This window comes from Dysidea avara, chromosome 5 (genome assembly GCF_963678975.1).
Source record: "Dysidea avara chromosome 5, odDysAvar1.4, whole genome shotgun sequence".
Classification (NCBI taxonomy): Eukaryota; Metazoa; Porifera; class Demospongiae; order Dictyoceratida; family Dysideidae; genus Dysidea; species Dysidea avara.
The window spans coordinates 22740584-22762611 of NC_089276.1; the positions used below are offsets into that span (position 1 = coordinate 22740584).

The 22028-nt window shown below is 37.9% G+C and overlaps 2 protein-coding genes and 1 long non-coding RNA gene across 4 annotated transcripts in view; 2 read left to right on the forward strand and 1 right to left on the reverse strand.

Annotated features, from left to right (window-relative positions):
• Positions 1–22028, forward strand: part of LOC136256079 (uncharacterized) — a 236119-nt gene that overhangs the window by 111017 nt on the left and 103074 nt on the right. The gene's annotated exons all lie outside the window — the stretch shown is intronic.
• On the reverse strand, positions 7356–8029 carry LOC136256511 (uncharacterized). Its single transcript, XM_066049488.1, has 2 exons — positions 7583–8029; positions 7356–7531 (listed from the first exon to the last, which is right to left on the reverse strand). Exons 1-2 carry the CDS (start codon positions 7980–7982, stop codon positions 7431–7433), a joined length of 501 nt encoding a protein of 166 aa, XP_065905560.1. The 5' UTR covers positions 7983–8029; the 3' UTR covers positions 7356–7430.
• Positions 16576–19082, forward strand: LOC136255466 (uncharacterized). The gene is made up of 2 exons (XM_066048237.1): positions 16576–17254; positions 18529–19082. Exons 1-2 carry the CDS (start codon positions 16649–16651, stop codon positions 18829–18831), a joined length of 909 nt encoding a protein of 302 aa, XP_065904309.1. The 5' UTR covers positions 16576–16648; the 3' UTR covers positions 18832–19082.

Genomic DNA, 22028 nt, shown 5'->3' on the forward strand with positions numbered 1-22028 from the left:
TATAACAGTATTTTTATAATTTGCATGTGCTTCCTTGCATATTGGAACAGATTCATAATTTTCTGCTATATCACTATGTATACTCTCCTGATAAACTCTTGTACGCACAACCACAAAGCTGCATGTGTAGGTTATATAATAATAATCATTTTCCTATCTTACAGTCACTGCTTATCCGAGCACAGTGTACAGGGATTGACAAAAGTAACAGTAAAGGATTACAAGTTACTTCCACTAGTAAGACACACATTAAAAGCCATGAAGACGATCTTAAAATACTTGATGAGGTTTTAGACGATATTAAATTCAAATCCATTAAAATAGTAGATGAAAAGTTTTTAATTGAATGTTCAAGCATGAAACTACCTTGTGGCCATGGAATAGCACCTCACTCTAAATCTTTATCTGAATATTGTATAAAACAAGTTTCTAAAGGTAACACTGAAATAAAATGTCTGGTGTGTGATAAGAAATTGGAGCTTTCAATGCTTTAAAGTATGTTATTGACAGAGAAGCAGATGTACAAAATAGAAATGGGATTGACAAGAAACTATTTTTTGTCAGATCCAGAGAAGCATAAAGAATGTCCTCAGTGTGGCCTGTTCATTAAGAACACTGGTACCAGAATCAAAATGAAGTGCCCAATTTGTAAGGAAATGTTCTGCTGGAAATGTAAGACAAACTGGAATGCTACAAGTCACAAAGACTGTGCAACCACTAAATGTGATGTCAAACACTAGCAGACCATGCATGGTTAACACAGATTATACATCTGTACAATGGAATGCATTCTTATGCAATTGTCTGTACACACATAACATTATAGCATTAATGATTATTTATACTGTCAAATTTCCAATAGCTTGTATATGCACATATTTTATGGGAAAATACATAATTATATAGTATTCATCATCAATGGGATCATGGCAAAACTCCTCATAAATTGATTTGGGGTCAAATCTTATATTTATGGGGGAAGGTTGTGCATGTACTTCTTAATGCAGCCACAGATATAACTGTAACTGTTTCTTATACTAGACAGTCAGTAAAGTTGTTTAGGTGTAGCTTGCTATATAGGATATGAATTTGTAATTATATATGCATAAGTTAGATATGTAGCTACTTTTGAACAAAAGTCTCGTAATATTCATTTTGGCTGACACAAGGATTGACAAATTTTTATTGGGAACAACAGACTGTATGCACGTCATGTATGCATGTAATTGAATAGTCAGCCAGTATACATTACTGAAATCAAAAAACACTATTACAGTACTTTTAAAGATATGTACATTGGGTCTAGCAGTTTAAGTATGCAGTTAATATAAACAGCTCAATGTGAGCTAGCAGTAATATTGCATATACTAGTACCAAAAGTTTAAAATAGAGGAGAGTATTTAAAACAGTACAAGGCCTCCACTAATTATTCTGTGTAAGTCAAAGGGATACTGCAAGAAGCAGCCATAGCTAGTTTCAAGAACTACAGCAGTAGCAAGCTGCAAGCAGCAGCCAACAGCAACTAGCTGCAAAGAATCAGTTCTTACAAACAGCATAAAGTCACAAACAGTAGTAACAGCCAACCGCAAATTGTGGTTGGCAGCTGCAATTGCAAGAAGTGACAGTAAATCATGCACCAATAGTAAGCTACAAGAAATAATGACAAAAGCAGCAAGCTACAAGTAGTAACAACTTCCTCAAGTATTTGTAGTAGAAACAACAACCAGCTGCAAGCAGTAGCAGCACACCATGCATGCACAAGGCAGCAGCAAACTGCAAAAACAGTGGGCCCAGGGGCGTAGGGAGGGGGGGTTCCTGTAAAATTTAGACTTCTGCAAGCAGGATCCTAACACACCATTTAGTGAAAATGAGTGAGCAATATAGTGTAATGGCACAGCACAACAATTGATAAAACTTACATTCATATCTCAGGGAAGGATTTACAGAGCCCTCTTCAAAACTTGTTAAAAATATCGATATACTCTAATAGAGCAGTCAGGTATATACTCTAATAGAGCAGTCAGGTACACTCTAATAGAACATGCATGTAAATATCCATGTCCATATGAAGTTTTTCAGACATTCCAACATTAAATGCAAAACTTAGCATGACCTTCTACTGCTATAGCTTTGGTGTGCAGTGTTTAAAGATATAGAGCTCCAGTAATTTTAAATATCACTTGTGTTATCTAAAATGAATTCATGCTATGCATATTTGTATAGTTATATTGTTTTGATCATCATTTGTATCAGTGGATTCATGGCTCCTATACCACAGTGAGATATAACCATCACTTACAGATTACTATATGTGTCTCTATGTGTTATGCTGTCTGTTTCCACTAGGTGACTTTATCTAGTACTACCTTCATCCCAGGGGCACTTAATGCATCATAATTAATGTACTTTTTGCATAAAATATAGTAATTTGCTGAGTTTTGATTTATTAAAATATTGAAAGTCTCTCAGCGGCTGGGGGCTGCTCCCTCAGACCCCTGCTTCTAGTAACTCAATGCTGGTGCTGGAACCCCCCTTCAAAAAATCCTGGTTACGCCCCTGAAGTACGTAGGTAGTAATAAGTATATAGTTGGTAATAAGTAGTATAGTATGGTGTAGTTTTCAGTATGTAGTCTACGTGTGTTATGATATATTATTCGATCCAATTTTTGAAGTTGCATATCTCGGGAACGCTTAAAACGATTTCGCTTAAATTTGGAATGTGGAGTGCTGAAGTTGGAGGGCATGTCCACAGCAAAAATCGTCTTGTTTCATCAAGGCAGCACAGAGCTACGGTGGTGCGAAAATTGCGTTTTCTTTCTTCCTGTCAATATACTCACGGGTGTTGCGCGCCGGCTTCTTGGGCCGCACGACACACTACCGTATGTCTTGATTTATCAAATTTTGAAGATATTTTACTGATTCAAGTAATGCTACTTCATTAAGTAAATTATTCAATTGATCTTATGTAAAAGAAATTACTTCTGACGTACTGTATTTCAAGTTACTTGACTGTTTTTGATTTATCAAATAAACAGCAAAGAGCTTCATGCACAGTGCTACTAAATGTTGTGACAGGTGGCCTGTGTACAGCGGCGGAGCAAGTAGTTGATGTGAGGGGGGGCTGGGCTGACCCACACTTATTTCTATAGTTTGGTAAGGTGAGACCATAGATAATAGACACCCCTACCTGGATTGGAAGCACCACATAGCGCCAATACAAAACTTTGTTAACATCCGCGTTTCGCGCCTGAAGTTTTGTAAGATTAATTTCTAATCACAGCGTTGGTTTTGTTGCTCGAATACAGCTCAGACGATTAAATCACTATGTTTAGCAAATTGTTTCGCGGAGGATGATACCTTTTTCATTGGTATACTGTAACTGTAATGTCTACCGTAAAAAAAGTGTAGGAACATAGCTATTTGTGAAAACGACGTAGTCAACAAGTCACAGTCTTGCGTAGGAGTTATTACAATTAAGTACTGGGTGTACTGGTAGGTAAATGAGGGAAAAGTATTATCATGGTTGGTGTCTCGAGAGGTATTTTTATATGAACATGTTTTGCTAGTGAGTACGCGATAGAGCGTATCTCTGTGTAATACAAGCATTAGTTGTTCATAGTGTGTGTACTGATGTATACTACGTAGCTAGTTAGAAAGTTATATGTGACGTGGGCATCAATAAATTTGTTCCCTATAATCTATATTTCAGAGCTATTTTGGCGCGAGAGAGTTGACGGGCTAAATGCCTGGCAAGCGGCAGAAGAAGAGACAGGGACCTCATAGCCGAAGCTGTATTGGCAGGAAATTTAAATACGGAAGATTGGAAAGAAAGACGGACTGTACTGCTTTACAGGACCTACAGGTGAACCCTGCTCTGCCATGGATGACTCTTAAAACAATTTTACATTTATTATAAAAGATTTTATGTCATAGATTTGGTTTTTGAATTGATGTGGGAAGTGAGACTGTTCTATAAAGGTGTTTAGACCTCTAGCGACTGTTCTATAAGGGTATTTTAAAACGCTAGTGACCGTTCTATAAGGGTGTTTTGAATGCTAGCGACTGCTCTATAAGGGTGTTTTTAAACGCTAGTGACTGCTCTATAAGAGTGTTTTAGAACTCTAGCCTGCTCTATAAGGATGTTTTAGAACTCTAGCAACTGTTTTAAGGGTGTTATGAGAGTGTTTTTAGACCTAGCAACTGTTGATCTGCTGACTGTTCAATAAGGGCCTTTTATACCTTCTAGCCAGTAGCAGAAGACCTACATGATGAAGAAGACCTACATAATGAAGAAGATCTACATAATGAAGAAGACCTACATGATGAAGAAGACCTACATGATGAAGAAGACTTTCAATCAGTAAAAGAAAGCCTAGAGAAATATGGTTCCCCAAACAGATGGTTTTTTACATATTCTGATGAGAAAGAGGAAATTCAATGTTTTCAAGTTTGCCAACAGTCAGCAACAGCATCATCATCATCGTCCTTGTATTTCTCTCGGCGTGTAGTAGTCAAGAATGATCTCTCTTGGCATGTGTATGCTGGTAACCACTTAGTGTCAACAAATAACAGCATTTTGAGTAGCCACTCCATCACAGCTTCCTATACAGTACTGAAAGACTTGATGCAGGGTGTGAGTATGGCTACTTTGTGTTGTGGAAATTTTGAAGCTGAATTTATTGAAGTAGCACATCTGAGAAAGGGCAAATTTTTATCACCTAATAATGAACTTGTAGCAGTTTTAGATGAGAGCATGTGCATCAGTGTAGATGGGATAGAATACTCAGCTACTGTTCGACATGTAAACTGCAGTGTACTGTTAGAGGAGGGGCAGTCAGTGTGTTTGGTGTGTGTTGAATATCGTAACACCCTTCGATCAATAGTGTCAAGGACCAGAAGACGTAGAATTGTTACAAGTCAATTGACTCATGCCAATATTAGATATTTGTGTCGAATGCGTACCCCACACAGATCACCTTATATCCGGTCCCTACAGAAAGCAATCAAGACCAAAAATAGGCAAATTAAACGGCTTAACACAAAGGTGAAGAAATTGATGCAATCCAAAATCTGTGTGGAAATTGATAGCAGCTTGAGCTCTGATATTCAGAAGGTGATTGATGACCACAAAGTATTGGAAGGTGATGATTTCAAACAGATTTTTTGGGAACAACAGGTTAGGAAATTTAATGTACAGTAAATATGTTACACATACTGTATAGCTAGCTTTGAGTTCATGAATACAGCATTGCCCAAATAGCTAAACATGTGTAAGTTGTCATAAAGTTTATATAAATTTTGTATATTTTTAAGGTGAAAGCAAGCAAAGCAAAGAAGAGTGGTGTCAGATGGCATCCCCTTTTCATAAGATTGTGTCTTAATATAATGTAAACATCTGGGAAAGCCTATGATGTCATACGTGAATCTGGTTTTGTTCACTTGCCATCTAGGAGAACTTTGTGTGATTACACCCACTGGCACAAGATCAGGCCAGGTTTTGATGCTACTGTAGTCAATCATCTGAGAAAGGAGGCCCAAGTTGATACATTGGCAGATTGGCAGAAGTATGATTTATACCATTACTAAAATGATGTTATGGTAATATTATGCTAATACAGGTATGTAGTCTTATCATTCGATGAGATGAAAGTCCGGGAGGATTTAGTTTTTGATAAGACAACTGGTCTGATCACTGGGTTTGTTGACTATGGTACACAGAGCTTGGATGAACGTTTCTCAGCATTGCAAGAAGAATGTACCCGGACCCTCCCACTACGAAAGCGTACTGTAGCAACACACATGCTAACCATGATGGTTAGAGGAATTTTCTTTAAAATGACTTTCCCGTTGTGTCATTTTGCAACCACAGGTATGATGCAGGTCATGTATTACAGTGGAATCTCTCTATTACGGATAATTTGGGACCCAGAATTTTTGGCCACTTTTTGCTGTAATATAGAGGTTTTCCTCTTTCAGAGATAAAAATTGTATTAAACCAAAACTCTTGTCCTGGTTTTTTTCCATTGTGTCCTTAATTCAGGAGTTCGTTAAGAGAGGTTCCACTGTAATTCCTTCTAAATGTGGTATTCTAGGTGTTAATGTTAACTACTTGATGTACTTGGTGTGGAGGGCCATTAGGATGCTTCAGCTTGCAGATCTGCAAGTGATTTGTGTGGTAGCTGATGGGGCTACTCCAAACAGAAGATTCTTTAAGCTCCACGAGATGGAACAATACACGAAATCAGGAGTAACATACTTTGCCCCAAATATCTGCCGGACACCAGGAGACTATGTCTACTTTATTGCTGATGTGCCACATTTAATCAAGACCATTCGCAATGCGTGGCACAATTCACAACATAACAGGAGCCGACATTTAGTGGTGAGTATTGAACAATCATAAGTTAAACTAGCATATCTTTCACTACTTTTAGAACAATGGAATTGAAATAAGATGGGCACACCTTGTAGAGCTAGTAGAGAAGGCAGCTACTAACACTTGCCTTCACATAGGAAGGAAACTGACTAGAGAGCACATAGTTCTCACTTCCTATTCCAGGATGACAGTTCGTTTGGCCGTTCAAGTTAGTTGTATCAAATCTGTAATACAACTTATGCTCAATGTTTGTAGGTCTTAAGCAGTAGTGTAGCCAATGCTTTTGAGACACTACGTGATCTCAAGAAGATACAGGTGGACACAACAGCAACAGAAAAATTCTGCAGGATGTTTGACAAATTTTTTGACATATTTAACACGCGGTCCTTGAAAGAAGAAGAAAGAAAGAAGAAACCTGATTTGAGACCATTTAGATCAAGCACAGACCCCAGATTAGAGGCATGCAAAATGTTGTTTGAACTGAAATTAATTTGCTCATATTTATTGCTTAGTGGCTACAAACAACTCTCTTGGAGTACCTAGATGACTGGGAGAAATCAGTAGCAGAAAATGACTCTATACCTAAGGAAAGGAAAGCGTACTGTACTTTACCACAACAGACCTTGGAAGGGATCAGAATATGTGGTATGTTATTATTTTGAAGATATAAACATAATGCCTCTGTATTGCAGTTTACTCTTTACCTGACATGCTCAAAATTCTATTGTCACATGAGAAGGCAGAATATGTTTTGACTGAGCGGTTTAATCAAGACAGCCTTGAGAACTATTTCGGTAAACAAAGAGCCAGAGGGCATCGAAATGGCAACCCTTCAGTTGCTCAGTACATGGACAATGCACAGGCACTGATAGTACAGAAGTCAATGGCAAGTGGGGGAAGTAGCAACATTACCAAGACAAAGAGAGCTATAGAATTGTCAGCTGTTTGTATGCCCCTACCAAAACGTAGATGTATTAGACCAGCATAGACCAACTTTATGTAGTACTGTAAACACATGGATAATTTTATTATTGAATAACATGGAACACATTTGTTACTGGAGTGTCTTTCTCAGGGCTTTTTTGCCCTTCACATTTGTTTTGGAGGCTGTTTTGTATTCCTCAAATAGCCTATTTGCTATAGCAAATCCCCTTACTGTGAACCATAGTTCAATGACTTCCTGCAAAAGTCTTAGAGATTTCTCACCTTCTAATTCTGAAATTAGTTCCCAATGGAACAAAATGTTGGCATCAGAGTGTGCCTCTGTTATCACATACTGTTTCTCATAACCTTTCTCAATAAGTGAATATGTGACCACTTCTATTGCCTTGAAGCAGTTAAATGTATCACTGGACACATGTTTCAATCCACCACGATCTTGAGTCCTTGTCCACACTTTGACATAATCATAGTATGACGATGTAGATTTTATACTACTGCAATCCTCCCCTAACATTTCCCAGAGTGCTGCAGCAAACTGTTTAGAATCCTCCCCCTTTAAATTGTCGTGCTTCCAAAGTAATTTCCTGATAATGTATCCAGCTACATAATATATTGCATTCTCTTCAACTTCATTGAACACTCTCTGGTCAAGTGTGGTGTTCATGGGTACAAGGCTTTCTGACCTCCTTGTGAAAAGCCTTTCAACAATCATCTACAGAACATACATACTATACACTTAATTCGATTTACGCATCAAGAATTTAGTTATTTGTCAACTCAGAAGAATAAAATAGTCTACACTTAGTACATTTGAGAGTATTATTATTATTATAATAATTGCAAGACCTCGCACAGCGATTATAAATGCAATATACAAATCAAAATATATAGCTACAGCTAACTAATTACAATTTTACAGTTCATTTATAAGAAGGTTGTTAAACACGGTGATAGATGAAGCTTCAACAGTCTCTGGTTGCAAGTTGTTCCATAGTATAGCAGTGGAAGGAAAGAAGCTGAATTTATATGCGTCAATTCTAGTGAATGGCAGGGTAAGTTTGTACTCATGACCCCGGGTAATTCCTCTATTAAAAGTGATACATTCTGGTAGAGTAAGGTCCACAATATGATGAATAATTTTGTACATCATTTGGAGTCTTAACATATTTCGACGATTATTTAAACTGTTCCATTTCAAGGTAGTTAGCATTTGTGTTACACTGCTGGTGGAGCGAAAATCTCCAATAACAAATCTGGCTGCGCGCCTTTGAACAGCTTCTAGCTTGTCAATATTACATTGGGTGTGAGGGTCCCAGACACAAGTAGCATACTCCAGTATGGGACGCACATACATCAGGTAAGCTTCAGCTTTCACTTCACGCTGGCATGAAGACAGATTTCTTCTCAGGAAGGACAAGGTATTGTTTGCTTTCTTACATACTAAATTTACATGTGTGTTGAAAGTAAGCTTGGAGTCAATCATTACTCCCAAATATCTAGCTTCATTTACACACTTTAGTGGTTCATCATATAATAAGTACAACTTCTTGATGATCTGTTTCAGTGAAATGTGTAGAACTTCACATTTATTCACGTTTAACATCATTAACCACTTATTTGCCCAAAGCTGTAAATTATATAAGTCTTGCTGAAGAGTTTCTTGATCAATTTGATTGGTTATTGGTCTATATAACACACAGTCATCTGCAAAAAGACCACAGGATGATGATATACACTCTGGTAAATCATTGATATAGACCAGAAACAATATGGGACCCAACACTGTCCCTTGAGGTACACCACTAGTAACATTCACTGGGTGTGATATACAACCATTACATACAACTCTTTGACTACGGCCATTAAGAAACGATGAGATCCACTGAAGAGTGGTTCCCCTAATACCATAATGGTGCAACTTGTGTAACAGAAATCGGTGTGAAACCTTGTCAAAGGCTTTACAGAAATCCAAGAATACGACATCAGTTTGTACCTTGTGGTTTAAATTTAGAGCAAAATTGTGGATAGTTTGTAGTAGCTGTAGTTCAGCGGAACGTTTTCCACGGAATCCGTACTGACATTCTGAAAGAATACTGAACGTTTCAAGGTGAGACATGATATTTGAATAGACAACATGTTCAAACAATTTACAACACACACTCGTTAATGATATTGGACGATAATTACAAGGGTCATTTCGACTGCCCTTCTTAAATACTGGGGTCACTAAAGCAGTTTTCCAGTCATTAGGTAACACACTTTGCTTTAGAGAAGCACTGAACATAAGGCCCATACAGGGAGCAACCTCATTTGCCAGTTCCTTAAGTAGTTTGGGTGGAATACCATCTGGGCCCATTGCTTTATAAGGATCTATTTCACCTAATAACTTTGCAATACCTGCAGTGTCTACTTGTATAGCGGGCATGTCTGGGTACTGGGCATTACCCATGTCTGGTAATATGGCATTATTATCTTGAGTAAACACAGAATAAAAATACTCGTCCAGTATATTAGCTTTAGCAAGATCTGTTGAATACGTTTTTCCTTCTTTTTCAAGCATGGGGATTCCTCCTGGGTCTCTGCGTAAGGATTTAACATGCTGAAAAAACTTTTTCTTTCTACCACTTTGGTATGAATCGTAGATCATTTGGTGCATGTAACCATTGTAAGCTTTCCTACACTCTTTCTGCATCTGTTTTTTTGAGAAGTTTGTAATCTCTCCAATGTACTGCAGATTTAGATCTCTTAGCTAAATTGTAACATTTTTGCTTTCTTCGCCGTAGTTGTTTAATTGATCTATTTATCCATGGTTTCTTACAGATCCCTGATACCATTTTTGAAGGGACGGATTCATCAAGAATTAAATTGAGGTTGTCACGTAATGAGATACACAAGTTCTCAACAGGTGTGTCAACAGAATAATTTTCAATAAAACTGTTACTTAAAGTAGAGAACTCGTGACGTATCTGATCAAAATCTGCTTGGTTCCACATGTATAGTCTATGTTGCGTTCCAGGTGACTTCCTAATTTTACAGCATATAGATGTATGGATAATGTCATGATCACTTATGCCTGGTCCAATGTAGCAATGGTTTACAAGATTTGGTCTGTTTGTAAAAAAGAGGTCCAAAATGTTTTGGTTACGAGTGGGGGACTTTACCAACTGGCTAAAAGAACAATCTGCAGAAAGCTTCAATATTGATTGGTTGATAGACAGTGGATACCTGTAACTGAATATAGATTCACTATTCCAATCAATATCCGGGAGATTTAAATCTCCTGTACAACAGATAAAAGAGTTTGGATATTTCAGAATAATTTGGTAGATAGCATCACACAAGCTTTCTACGTAGGAGTTATTTCTATCTGGTGGCCTGTACACACCAATAATTATCAATGACTGGTTATTAGGTAAGAGTATCTTGATTGCACAAAGTTCGCAGGAGTTACAACATTGAAGTGCTTGGCAATCAATAGAGTTATTTACTGCAATTAAAACACCACCATATCCATCAGCACGATCACGACGATACAATTTAAAATTTGATGATATAATTTCATTGTCACCAATTGATTGGTTAAGCCATGTTTCACAAGCCACTATAATGTCAGGATGGTGATTGTCCAGTAGTTCCCAAAACACTTCTTTTTTATTCAATATACTTTGACAATTAAGGCTGATAATATTCAAACTGTCCCTATGTATGTTTTGTTGAGTGTTACATTGGTTTGTTAAAGTGGGATTGGAGGGTAAATTAATAGAGGAATCATTCATTACATTTACATTGTTCATTAATTCAGTAGGGTTGTCAGGAACGTTTAGCAGATTGATCTGAAACAGGACCAGTAGGTTGTGAACGGTGATTTATAACAACAATACTACCATTGCGGATGGCCAGATTTTGTTCGCCATTTAATCTTCTCTGCTTCAATTCATTAACAAGTTTTTGGTGCTTTTCTCTTTCAAATTTAGTCCTATCAGGTGCAACGTACACATTTTTAAATTGATCATGGTTACGGAGCTTTCCAGATTGATACAGGATTGCATCTCGAACAGACATATCATCAAGACAGACCAACAATGGTCTGTGCTTGGTATCAGTTTTCCGACCAAGACGAACTGTTTTGCTTAGGTTTATAGTCATAACATTACTGAAAACAGTTGAGCATAGTTCTTTAAATTTCTGTTGATCTGACTGAGAGTCAGAAGACTCTGGCATATTGTATACAATTAGGTTTTTTCGTCTACGCTCTCTATCTGCAAGTTCGTCAAGGATAGTTAGTGTTGTGCTGGTTGAAGGTATTTCAGAAGTAGGTGAGTTGGCATTCACCTCTGAAACAGACTGCTGAGCTACTTCTGCAAAAGACTTTTTATGTATGGCTGTGTTGATATCTTCTATTTGATTCTGTATTTTGTTATTATGCGAAACTAGTTGATTAATTCTTGCTGTTAGGTCGTATCACAGAGAGTAACATAGTATATCTTCCCTTCATTGATTAAACTATGGAACAATCAGAATATTGTTAACGCTCCCACATACACTGGGTTTTGTAATGATTTGGACACTTTTATAATTACACCTGTGCATTATTTAATATAATCATACATGATTCCTGCACAGTACACAATATAATTATGGATCATAGTTTGAGTGAAGCTGGACAAACCAGTGTACACAAGTGTACATGTACCGTATTGTGCATACTTTAGTAGGTACACAACTGACTATAGCTGGCTACCTGCCAAATGATGGGATCACGGGTTTGCTCAGTCGTCAATAGGTCTTCTATCGCTTTGGGTAATTTCTCAGCAATGTACAAAAACATGCCCTTGAAGTATGGCTGCTCCTTTTTATTCACTTTGGATGTTGCTACCACTTCTTCTACTTCCTTGCGGACTTGCTCGTAACATTTTTCAAATTCTCCGTCTCCATCTTCACATATTCGTTGAACAGTCCTCTTCAGCTTTTCGGTGTACTCTGAATCAATTTTCATTTCTTCAGAATCGAAAATATCTCGCAAAACACTTTTGTAATCAAGAGCTTGTAATTCTGCCATCACGACATGGGGCGCGAAACGCGGATAGATTGGGGGGCGCTTAGAGGTTTCCAATCCAGGTAGGGGTGTCTATTATCTATGGTGAGACCAAAAAAAAAAAAAAAAAAAAAAAAAAAGTCACAACCAACTAACAAGAGCTTTCCACCTCACCAGCTACCATTTCTAGCTGATAAACTACATAAAAATCCTTACATAGCTCGCTACACACTGACTACTTTATTAGAGTGACTGCTCTATTAGAGTATCTCGATCTTTATCACGGTTTTCAGCCCCACTCCAAGATCATTCTGAGGGGGGGCTTCAGCCCCCTAGCCCCCCCCCTTTCCGCCGCCTATGCCTGTGTAATGGAAGCCTTTGTAGAGAAAATGAAGCTCATGTGAATACAAACAGATCATAGTGCAAATGTTTCCTGAAAAGTTACAAGTTTTCTAACTTCATGTAGGTCAGTGGCTATACTAATTTCCACAGAAATCACTGCAATCATATACTGTACTGCCTTAGGCGTTTCACCATCCAAAGTTACAGCTTCTGTTGTCACAATGGAGGCTTCAGTTGAAGTAAAGTGGTGTCTATTAAAACTATGAATACTTGAACCTGACATTTATTGTGGTAATGATGTTATCTACTTTACTAAAGCAAAACATTTTTATTGAAACAAAGAAACAAGGCATTTATAGAAACTAGTCATAATTCAAGGCCATAGCTACTTTGAGGCAATATGGTATATTGATTTTGAATTATCTCCTACATGTGATTTCAACTATTTTGTTGAGAAGACAACATGCACATTTCCAGTTTGCAAATGTTCACTTTTTATAGATTTTAATGCGGCACTTGTATCTGCCAACAAATTGAGATGAAGAGGATTATGTAACACATACACAACAGTGCTTTTGTACTACATGGGATACTAATGTATTTAGTACCTAACAGACATGTCCACTAATAATACAGGTATGCATGATATCTTTGTAATACAGTAATAGCCCCATGCAAAATAGCTTGGCTGTACAAAAAACGATGTGTCCATTAAACTGAAAGTAACTGACAACTAAAGGAGCTAATATCTGTTGAGGCCAAGTGATGAATGCTAATACCGGCAACTAACTATAATATAAATTTACAAAAACTTGGTCCTTTATCTGATTCATTTACTCATGCAGTCTTGCTGCATTCCTAATTAATTCCCTGTAACTCTAATTGGCTAGTAATTTGGCCACACTTTTCCCCTCTACAATGACTATTGAAAAAGGTACCAATTTACTAGCCAATTATGGTTAAAGGGAATTTCAGTCAGACTCCACGAGTCAATGATAAAGGATCAATGTTATATAGCTTTTTTGTAAAGTTGCCACTATATATTAACATTCATTGCTTGGCCCCACCAGATATTAGCTCCTTTAGTTGCTTAGTTTAGTGGACACATCTTTTTTTGTACTGTTAGCTGTTGTATGGGGGAATTGTTGTATCATACGTAAATCCACCACTCTGGCTTTTGTAGGCACACACAATTCATCAATCCTATGTGGATACACTCTAAAACAACAATTCAGACATTACAGTCTTTATAAAGAGGTGGTGGTCATTGCTAGAAGGTGATCGTTATAAAGAGGGGACCACTAAGTGAAACTACCCAATTACCGTTTCATTCCACCATTCCATTCCACTGAATCCAGACACCCATCGATAAGCTATATCAAAAAAAAGTAATTAGGTATTGAACTCTTAAGAGGTTTATATTATTAGATTCGACAATATATTACACTAGCAGTGTTACCTGCCCTACGTGCAGGCATCATATAGCGTATACATTACAAATTGATTAGAAATGAAAAATATTATAATGTAAACAGTAAAAATTTAGTGTACAAACAGTAACCAATGACAGCATTACAAAAGCTATTTAAATGTCTCTTAGTTCTGACAGTGCTCAGATCTTAGCCTCCCCAGATGTTTTCATCTAGTGGCTTTCAACAGCATGATGTCATCACAAACACCTGTAAAGGTGTTGATGAACAGCTGATCATCACAGCACCACTTTGATAGATACAATAGTAGGGATTATCCCTAAGGCCTTGATAGTACAAACAGGAGCTCATCCGAGTCTGTAAGGACTCAGGACTTGATAAGCTCCTAGTACAAAGTAACACAAATTTAAACACAAAGCTGATAACAAAATCAGTAGTTATATAGGGATTAACTTTTCAGAGCACTATTGATAGCTGTATCCAGTCTGCATGTGCTAAGAAAAAATATTAAATAAGCAAGATGGTCTCAAGGACACAGTACAATTTTGATAGATGTTTACCACAATGCATTCCTCACCACATCCACATGAGCTGATCCACAATACCGACAGCAACAGTAGCAGCAGATAGGTAGTAGAGCTATACTTAAACAAAAACTTCACTATGTATATACACCACATGTAATGCGGTCCTCCTTAACCAATAGTGTCAGGCAATCTGGGAAGTGGATAAAATCTGTGGGGGGTATTGGAAAGAGATATGACTATAATTGAGATCCAGTTGCTAGTTTTACTACATTTTATTATAAGCAAAAATTTCAAATTTGTAAAAAACAGTATACGGAGATAATGCTAATTCACATACTGGTAGTTATATCATACATGCATGCTGCAGCAGATGGCATTAGTTTGACTAAGCCAGTTACTGCATCACGTACCATGATGTCTCTCACTACTCCCCAAAATTCACTGACATAAATAGCTAAAGAATATTCAAGAAGTCATTAATGTTGTTATTCATTACCATATTCACTACTGATTGGTTCTTTTCTTCAAAACTCCGGGTATCTAAAATTAATGTGAAAAGGTAAATAAAAGTTTCTGCTTGTCCTGGTTGATTACAATGTTACAATAAACAGGTAGGTGGCAAGTAAGGATTCATGGTTTTTCTCAGAAACACCAATCTACTGGGATATCACATCTAATGGCTTCTTCTTGGAAATTGTGAAAAAATTTCCTTGGTTTTTCCCTATATGTCATAATGTACTGATGCCACCTGTAACTACTGTATCTGTAAATCTCTAGGAATTAATGTCTATACTCAGTTTGACTTAAGTACATGCTGTTCTAAGTGTTCTTATATACATATAGGAAGTAGCAACATGAAGCAATATATAGCTAGTTGTATATTTAACTCGCACCTTATTGTAGCCGGATTTCAGTGTGAAAACTAGTATAAAGTGTATTCACAAATGACATCAAATTTTGTAATAATGATGTTGTACAACTGCCCATTATTTATACATAAAAATACATGGAGCTATATACTTCAGAAAAGAATTAACTAGTTGGAATTAAAAACAAAGGATTTACAGCCACTTAGTCAGTCCACAAGTCAGATTTTGGGTCATTTTACACATATTGGTCAACAATAACACACTGTAATAATAAATGATGGATGAGCTACAAGAAAAACAAAACGGCAAGCAATTATAGCAAGACAATGTAAAATTCCATATACATATACGTAGGTATAGCTATGTATATACATATACAGTAGCTAGCTAAGTAGCTACTGTATAGGCACATATATTATAGCAGTAAATAAATTATCAGATAACAAGTCACAAGAGAACTTGCTTTATAATAGCCAATGCAATCAGTAGTGTGGACAAACCTGAAGAAGTATTGGAAAGACAAGTCACTGTAATTAAGATCCACCAGTTAGCTAGCTAGCTAGCTATCTCTATAGATCATTTTTTACAGCTTCCTTTGTGCTCTACATTACCTTTATCCTTGTACCCATTATACTAAGGCTTCTGAACCTCATAAAATTATTGTACTTCACTAACTTCAGTATTTTGCATACATAACTAGTAATTTTGTAGGAGCAATCTAGGTTACCAATGCAAGATCACTGCATGGTAGACCATCTGAATCATCCTGTCAATCACGCATACACTCCCACACATGTAGCTATTGATGATTCTGTAAAGCAATTAAACTAATTTTCATTTCCTGGCTGCTACAAATTAAATGACTTTACTGTTGCTATTAAAGTTGTACGCTCTATCTAACTTAGCTAATTAGTCGCCAATACATAGCCACCAATACCAGTTTGACTCTTTCATACAACACAGCTATTAAGCAAATTCCTTACGTCACTGTGATCACGTGATATATCGGAATCTTTAAAAGTTGGTTATATTTGCACATCACATCAGTTAAGCTACACCGTTGCACTAGTTAGTGCTTGAGTTACACAAAATTTTGCAGCCTGTACGAGCTTGCATAGCCAATTGCAATGGGTAGTAGGATATCAACTCTTCGAGAAAGTATAGACCAGTCGGATCACGAGAGGACAGAAAAAGAGGAGAGGTTGAACATTTTGGAAACGATGGTAAAGTCCCGTCTTGAAAATGCAAAAAGACTTATGCTGAATGGCGAGAGGGGCGATCAAGAAATACACACTGGTACAGTAGTTGAACTGAACCATCAAGTGAGCGTGGTACTTTCTTCCACATCTCATCCTGAATTGGAAACAGCCATCTCGGATTTTTTCGGTGGCAGAATATCAAGGGGATTTGAAAAAATTGTTAAAGTGGGCGTGGAGAGTGTTCTTGGGAACAGCAACATGGGTCAACATGAAGGGAACAACATGTTCATAACATGGACTGACAATGCTTTGCTCCGTTTAGATGCATATTACTATCGGTGGAACTTTTGTTCTAAAGCAGTAATTACTAATGTTGAAGGGGCATCTGGGGTTATTTTGCTGACACGTGTAATTGACATAGCCAAGACTGATCCTCAAGTACTGACATGGGCGATTTCCAGACAAGCTAAGCTGGCTGATATGGCAGACCAAGCTGGCAAGATGATTGACGAGGCATTGGTCATTCTTAAAAAAGTGAGTAGCATGCAAGATACAGTGAAAGCAATTGAATCAAAAGAAGATACTGCTGCAACTAACTGATTTTGTGTGAATAACCTTAGTAGCTATAGTTATTCCTGTATTATTTTGTAGTACATGGACTTATACGGTGTAAAGTATTGTCAGTGCCACCCCAACTTGCACTTGAATGTTTCATACACACTGTGTTAGTAATGCATAATTGTAATAGCTAAGATTTACCCTGTAGGGCTACAAAGATAACATAAGTGATCTTAGAGATGTGCTTGCAGGTATTGGTGTAGCTAGCAGACATAAAATCCTATAGCATTTGCTATGGTTGTGTGCTCTAGTTAGGTTGTTGGCAAAATTAGGTGGTAGCAGGTAGAAATAGTAAAGCGCTGTTATAATAGGTGCAGTTTTTGAAAAGTATACGCTACAGAATATATGTACTGCATCAGTAAGAATTACAATACCTTCTTGCTATGGGAAGAGCAAGTGATGAAAGCATGATACTGAGCAAATATAAGCAAAATAATATTATAATCATTGTGCATGATAAAAAGCAAAAATGGTGAATTAACTGATCATATTGTATATGTCCAAAGTTTCACATATTTCATGGTTGCTTAGCCATAGGTGAAAATTTTCATCCTCTAATATCAACTATGCTAAATAACAGGGATCCTACACTATACAGCCTAATAATAATATTGTATTTCTCTCAACTCTTCCCTCCATAATTATAGCTATACTGTCCAATTGTGTTTGAAATGTTACGATATCTAAGGATGTTAAGTGGAGGTACGTAGCTAGTTAATTAATATGTTTATGTATTTCCCTTACAATTATACTGTGTATGAAACTAAATTACAAGTTGGAGTGGCTACATAATTATTATGTTGTCCAAATTTGTATAACAAATGTAATAAATTTTAATTATTGTATTAATAAAATTCATTAACATGGTTGCTGACACTAGCCACAAAATAGTTAGCTTTTTATTGATCATGAGTACTACTCATCTGCTTTTTAAAATATGCACTTATAGCAGTGTTTTGTAATTTGTATGTGATTCCTTGCATATTTACACACCAGGAAGAGTAAAATTTGGCAAACCAGCATAAACGTAGTATTTTAAAAACAAATCTGTAAATAGATTACCTACTTGTTTAATTCAGCAAATTCATCTTTTTTACTACATCATTATGTATACTCTCCTGATAAACTCTTGTATGTACAACTACAAAGTTGCATGTGTAAGTATAAATAATCGATTTTTTATCTTGCAGTCACTGCTTATCCAAGCACAGTGTGCAGGAATTGACAAGAGTCAAAGTAAAGAATTACAAGTTATTTTCACTAGTAAGACACACAATAAAAGCCATGAAGATGATCTTAAAATAGATGATGAAGCTTTAGATAATATTAAATTCAAATCCATTAAAATAGCAGATGAAAAGTTTTTGATTGAATGTTCAAGCATGAAACTACCTTGTGGCCATGGAATAGCACCTCACTCTAAATCCTTATCTGAATATTGCATAAAACAAGTTTCTAAAGGTAACACTGAAATAAAATGTGTGGTGTTGTAAGAGATTGAACTGTTTTATTTGTTAGTGTGATTTTTGTAATGGTGATTTTTGTAGTTGCATAACTTGTAGAGTAGGCACATTTTGTAGGTGTTGTAATGCTGCTTTAGGAATTTTGATTTTGTTGTTGTGTACTGTGAGGTTAGGAATTTTTGTTTGTTTTTCTGCATGCATGCTTTGTAATATAGGATAGAATTTTGTGCATAGTTTTGTACCTATAAATACTTTGAATCAATGAATAAAAGTTTAGTTTTTGTTAGTCAAAGCTCAGTGAACTATTTACGAGTAAAGTCCAGCGTGACAGTTAGCCCCGCTGTGACATTTGGTGACAGGAGTGTTTCTTTAGCTACCCAGCTAGCTACTTTCGTGACTGTATGCCAAAGCCACGCCGGAAACCAGCCGCCAAGATGTCAAACACTACAGCCCTAGAAGACATGGTTCGAATGTTAGTAGAAGAGCGTGCTTCTCGCGAGGAAGAGATTGTTACTGAGAGAAAACTCCGCCAGGCTGAAATGGAACAACGGGAGAAACTTGTTACAGCACAGATGCAACAGATGCGGGACCACATGCAAGCCCTAATGGATGTGGCAACAAGTAAGGAGAAAGCCCCACCACCCCGCAATTCATTAGAAGTTAAGCTTGTGCCCCTCTCAGCTAAGGATGACATTGAAGCGTACTTAGTGACTTTTGAACGCGTCATGCAAGCTCACGAGATCCCAGAAAACCGATGGGCAATTCACCTCGCCCCACAACTAACTGGTAAAGCTCAACTGGCGTATGCAGCTGTTTCGCCAGCTGACGTGGGAGATTACAGTGCAGTTAAGGCAGCTATCTTAACTCGATATGACATTAATACAGAAGCTTATCGCCGACGATTTCGTACTGCTACTCGAGGCCGTGAAGAGTCTTTCCGTGAACTGTCTATAAGATTGATGGACTTACAGAACAAGTGGCTTCGAGAATGTACTACAATGGCTCGAATGAAGGAGATGGTTGGCCTCGAACAGCTGCTGGAAGCTCTACCACCGGACATGCGGGCATGGGTGCGAGATAAGAAGCCAAAAACCTGCCAGGAAGCTGGTGAACTTGCTGATGAATATGTACAGACCAGGCAAACAGTAGGTGCTGTAGGAGGTAGTGATCGCAAGCTGCCTGTTGTTAATCAGAGGCGATGCTATAGTTGTGATCGGACAGGACACTTTGCTAAAGACTGTCCGGGGAACAGAAGTGAGAATAAAAAGACAGAAGCCAATTCTGTGGTGAGAATGGACGTGTCTAAGGAACCAAAGAGTAAGAGTAGCATTAGTGCAGCTGACTCTAAGGGGAAGTCTACAGAACTAAGCCATGTGAAGTGCTACAATTGTGGAGAAAGAGGCCACATTGCAACCACTTGTCCGGCAAATCCGACGAAGGCAAATATGTTCTGTAGAGGTGAGCAGCAGCAATTATCAGTTAGTAAGGCTTCCTCTGTGTGTCGGAGTGGCCAAATTGGTGACATTACTGTTGATAACATTGTGTTAGATACAGGTTGTAGCAGAACCATGGTGAGAGAGGACCTGGTCCATGAAGGACAGTACCTTAAAGGAGATGCTATCACTATTAGATGTGCCCATGGTGACACCGTACTGTATCCGGTGGCTAAACTGGAGATGGAGGTAGATGGACTACTACTGAGTGTGGAAGCAGCAGTATCCAAAACACTCCCAGTGCCAGTATTGTTAGGCACCGATGTGCCAGAGTTGGACAAATTGTTGGGTATAGCTGATGTCCGGCCATATACTTCAGAACAGAGTTTAATGGTAGTGACTAGGGCTCAGTCTCTCAGACAAACACAAGAAGATGTGGCTATGGAAGAGAGTGAACAACAGTGTGGGGTGAAGCCAAGTGTGCCTCTTGTTGGCAGTGAATTTGATGAAGAACTATTTTTGTTAACCAGAGATAAACCTAAGAAGACCAGAAGCCAGAAGCGTGCAGACTGTCAACATCATCAGACATTAGCACAGCAGGCACCAACACCCCCACTGAGTGTATCTACAGATGAGTTGAGGAGACTACAGCGAGAAGATACTACTTTGGCTGGAGCACGTAAGTTTGCAACTAACCCTGATTCTCTCTCTGTAGGTGATTTCTATTGGAATGATGGGCTGCTATACCACCAGTGGAAGCCATCCAAGAAAGCACCAGAACTTGTGATAGAACAATTAGTCTTACCTGTACAATGTCGTTCAAAAGTGTTAGAACTGGCTCACAATATTCCGTTGGCTGGCCATCTGGGGAAGGACAAAACTAGACAGAGAGTGGCACAGCAATTTTTTTGGCCAACCTTATGCAAAGATGTGGAGGAGTTTTGTCGTTGTTGTCCACAGTGCCAGAAGTCTGGTCACAAGAAAGTGCCCAAAGCTCCTCTAGTGCCACTACCAATTGTTGCAACTCCATTCCAGAAAATAGCCATGGACATAGTTGGTCCATTACCCAGAAGCCGCAGTGGAAATCGCTATGTGTTAGTGATATGTGACTATGCCACACGTTACCCGGAGGCCATACCAGTTCGGAGTATAGATGCTGAGAACATTGCTGAAGAACTGATTAAGTTGTTTGCTCGTGTTGGCATTCCTCAGAGCATCTTGACAGACCAAGGTAGCAACTTCACATCTAAACTCCTAATGGAACTCTACAGACTGTTGAGGGTGCAGGGAATACGAACTAGTCCATACCACCCACAAACTGATGGGCTGGTAGAACGATTCAACCAAACCCTCAAGCTGATGTTAAGGAAAGTTATTGATAAGGAAGGTAAAGATTGGGACAAGTTACTGCCATATGTTCTTTTTGCTTACAGAGAAGTTCCCCAAGCATCTACAGGGTTCTCACCATTTGAACTGTTATATGGACGGAGTGTCAGAGGACCACTGTCAGTATTAAAAGAGTCCTGGCAAGCAGCAGAGTCCCAAGATGTTAGTGTGGTGTCATACATCCTAGACATTAGAGAAAAGTTACAACAGATGTCAAAATTAGTAGAGCAGAATCTGACAAAGGCTCAGATGGATCAGAAGTACTGGTATGATAAGAATGCAAGACACAGAGAATTTCAGCCAGGAGACCAAGTGTTAGTCCTACTCCCCACCTCTACTAGTAAGTTGTTAGCTCAGTGGCAAGGCCCATATGAGGTGGTGAAACGTATTGGAGAAGTGGACTACTTG

Excerpts from the sequence above, each read along its gene's own strand:
- LOC136256511 (XM_066049488.1), bottom strand. The coding sequence starts at position 7,982 with ATGAACACCACACTTGACCAGAGAGTGTTCAATGAAGTTGAAGAGAAT. Across the intron at positions 7,532-7,582 it reads ACTAATTTCAGAATTAGAAG|TAAGGGGATTTGCTATAGCA; the intron begins GTGAGAAATCTC and ends TATGGTTCACAG.
- LOC136255466 (XM_066048237.1), top strand. The coding sequence starts at position 16,649 with ATGGGTAGTAGGATATCAACTCTTCGAGAAAGTATAGACCAGTCGGAT. Across the intron at positions 17,255-18,528 it reads CATTGGTCATTCTTAAAAAA|TCACTGCTTATCCAAGCACA; the intron begins GTGAGTAGCATG and ends TTTATCTTGCAG.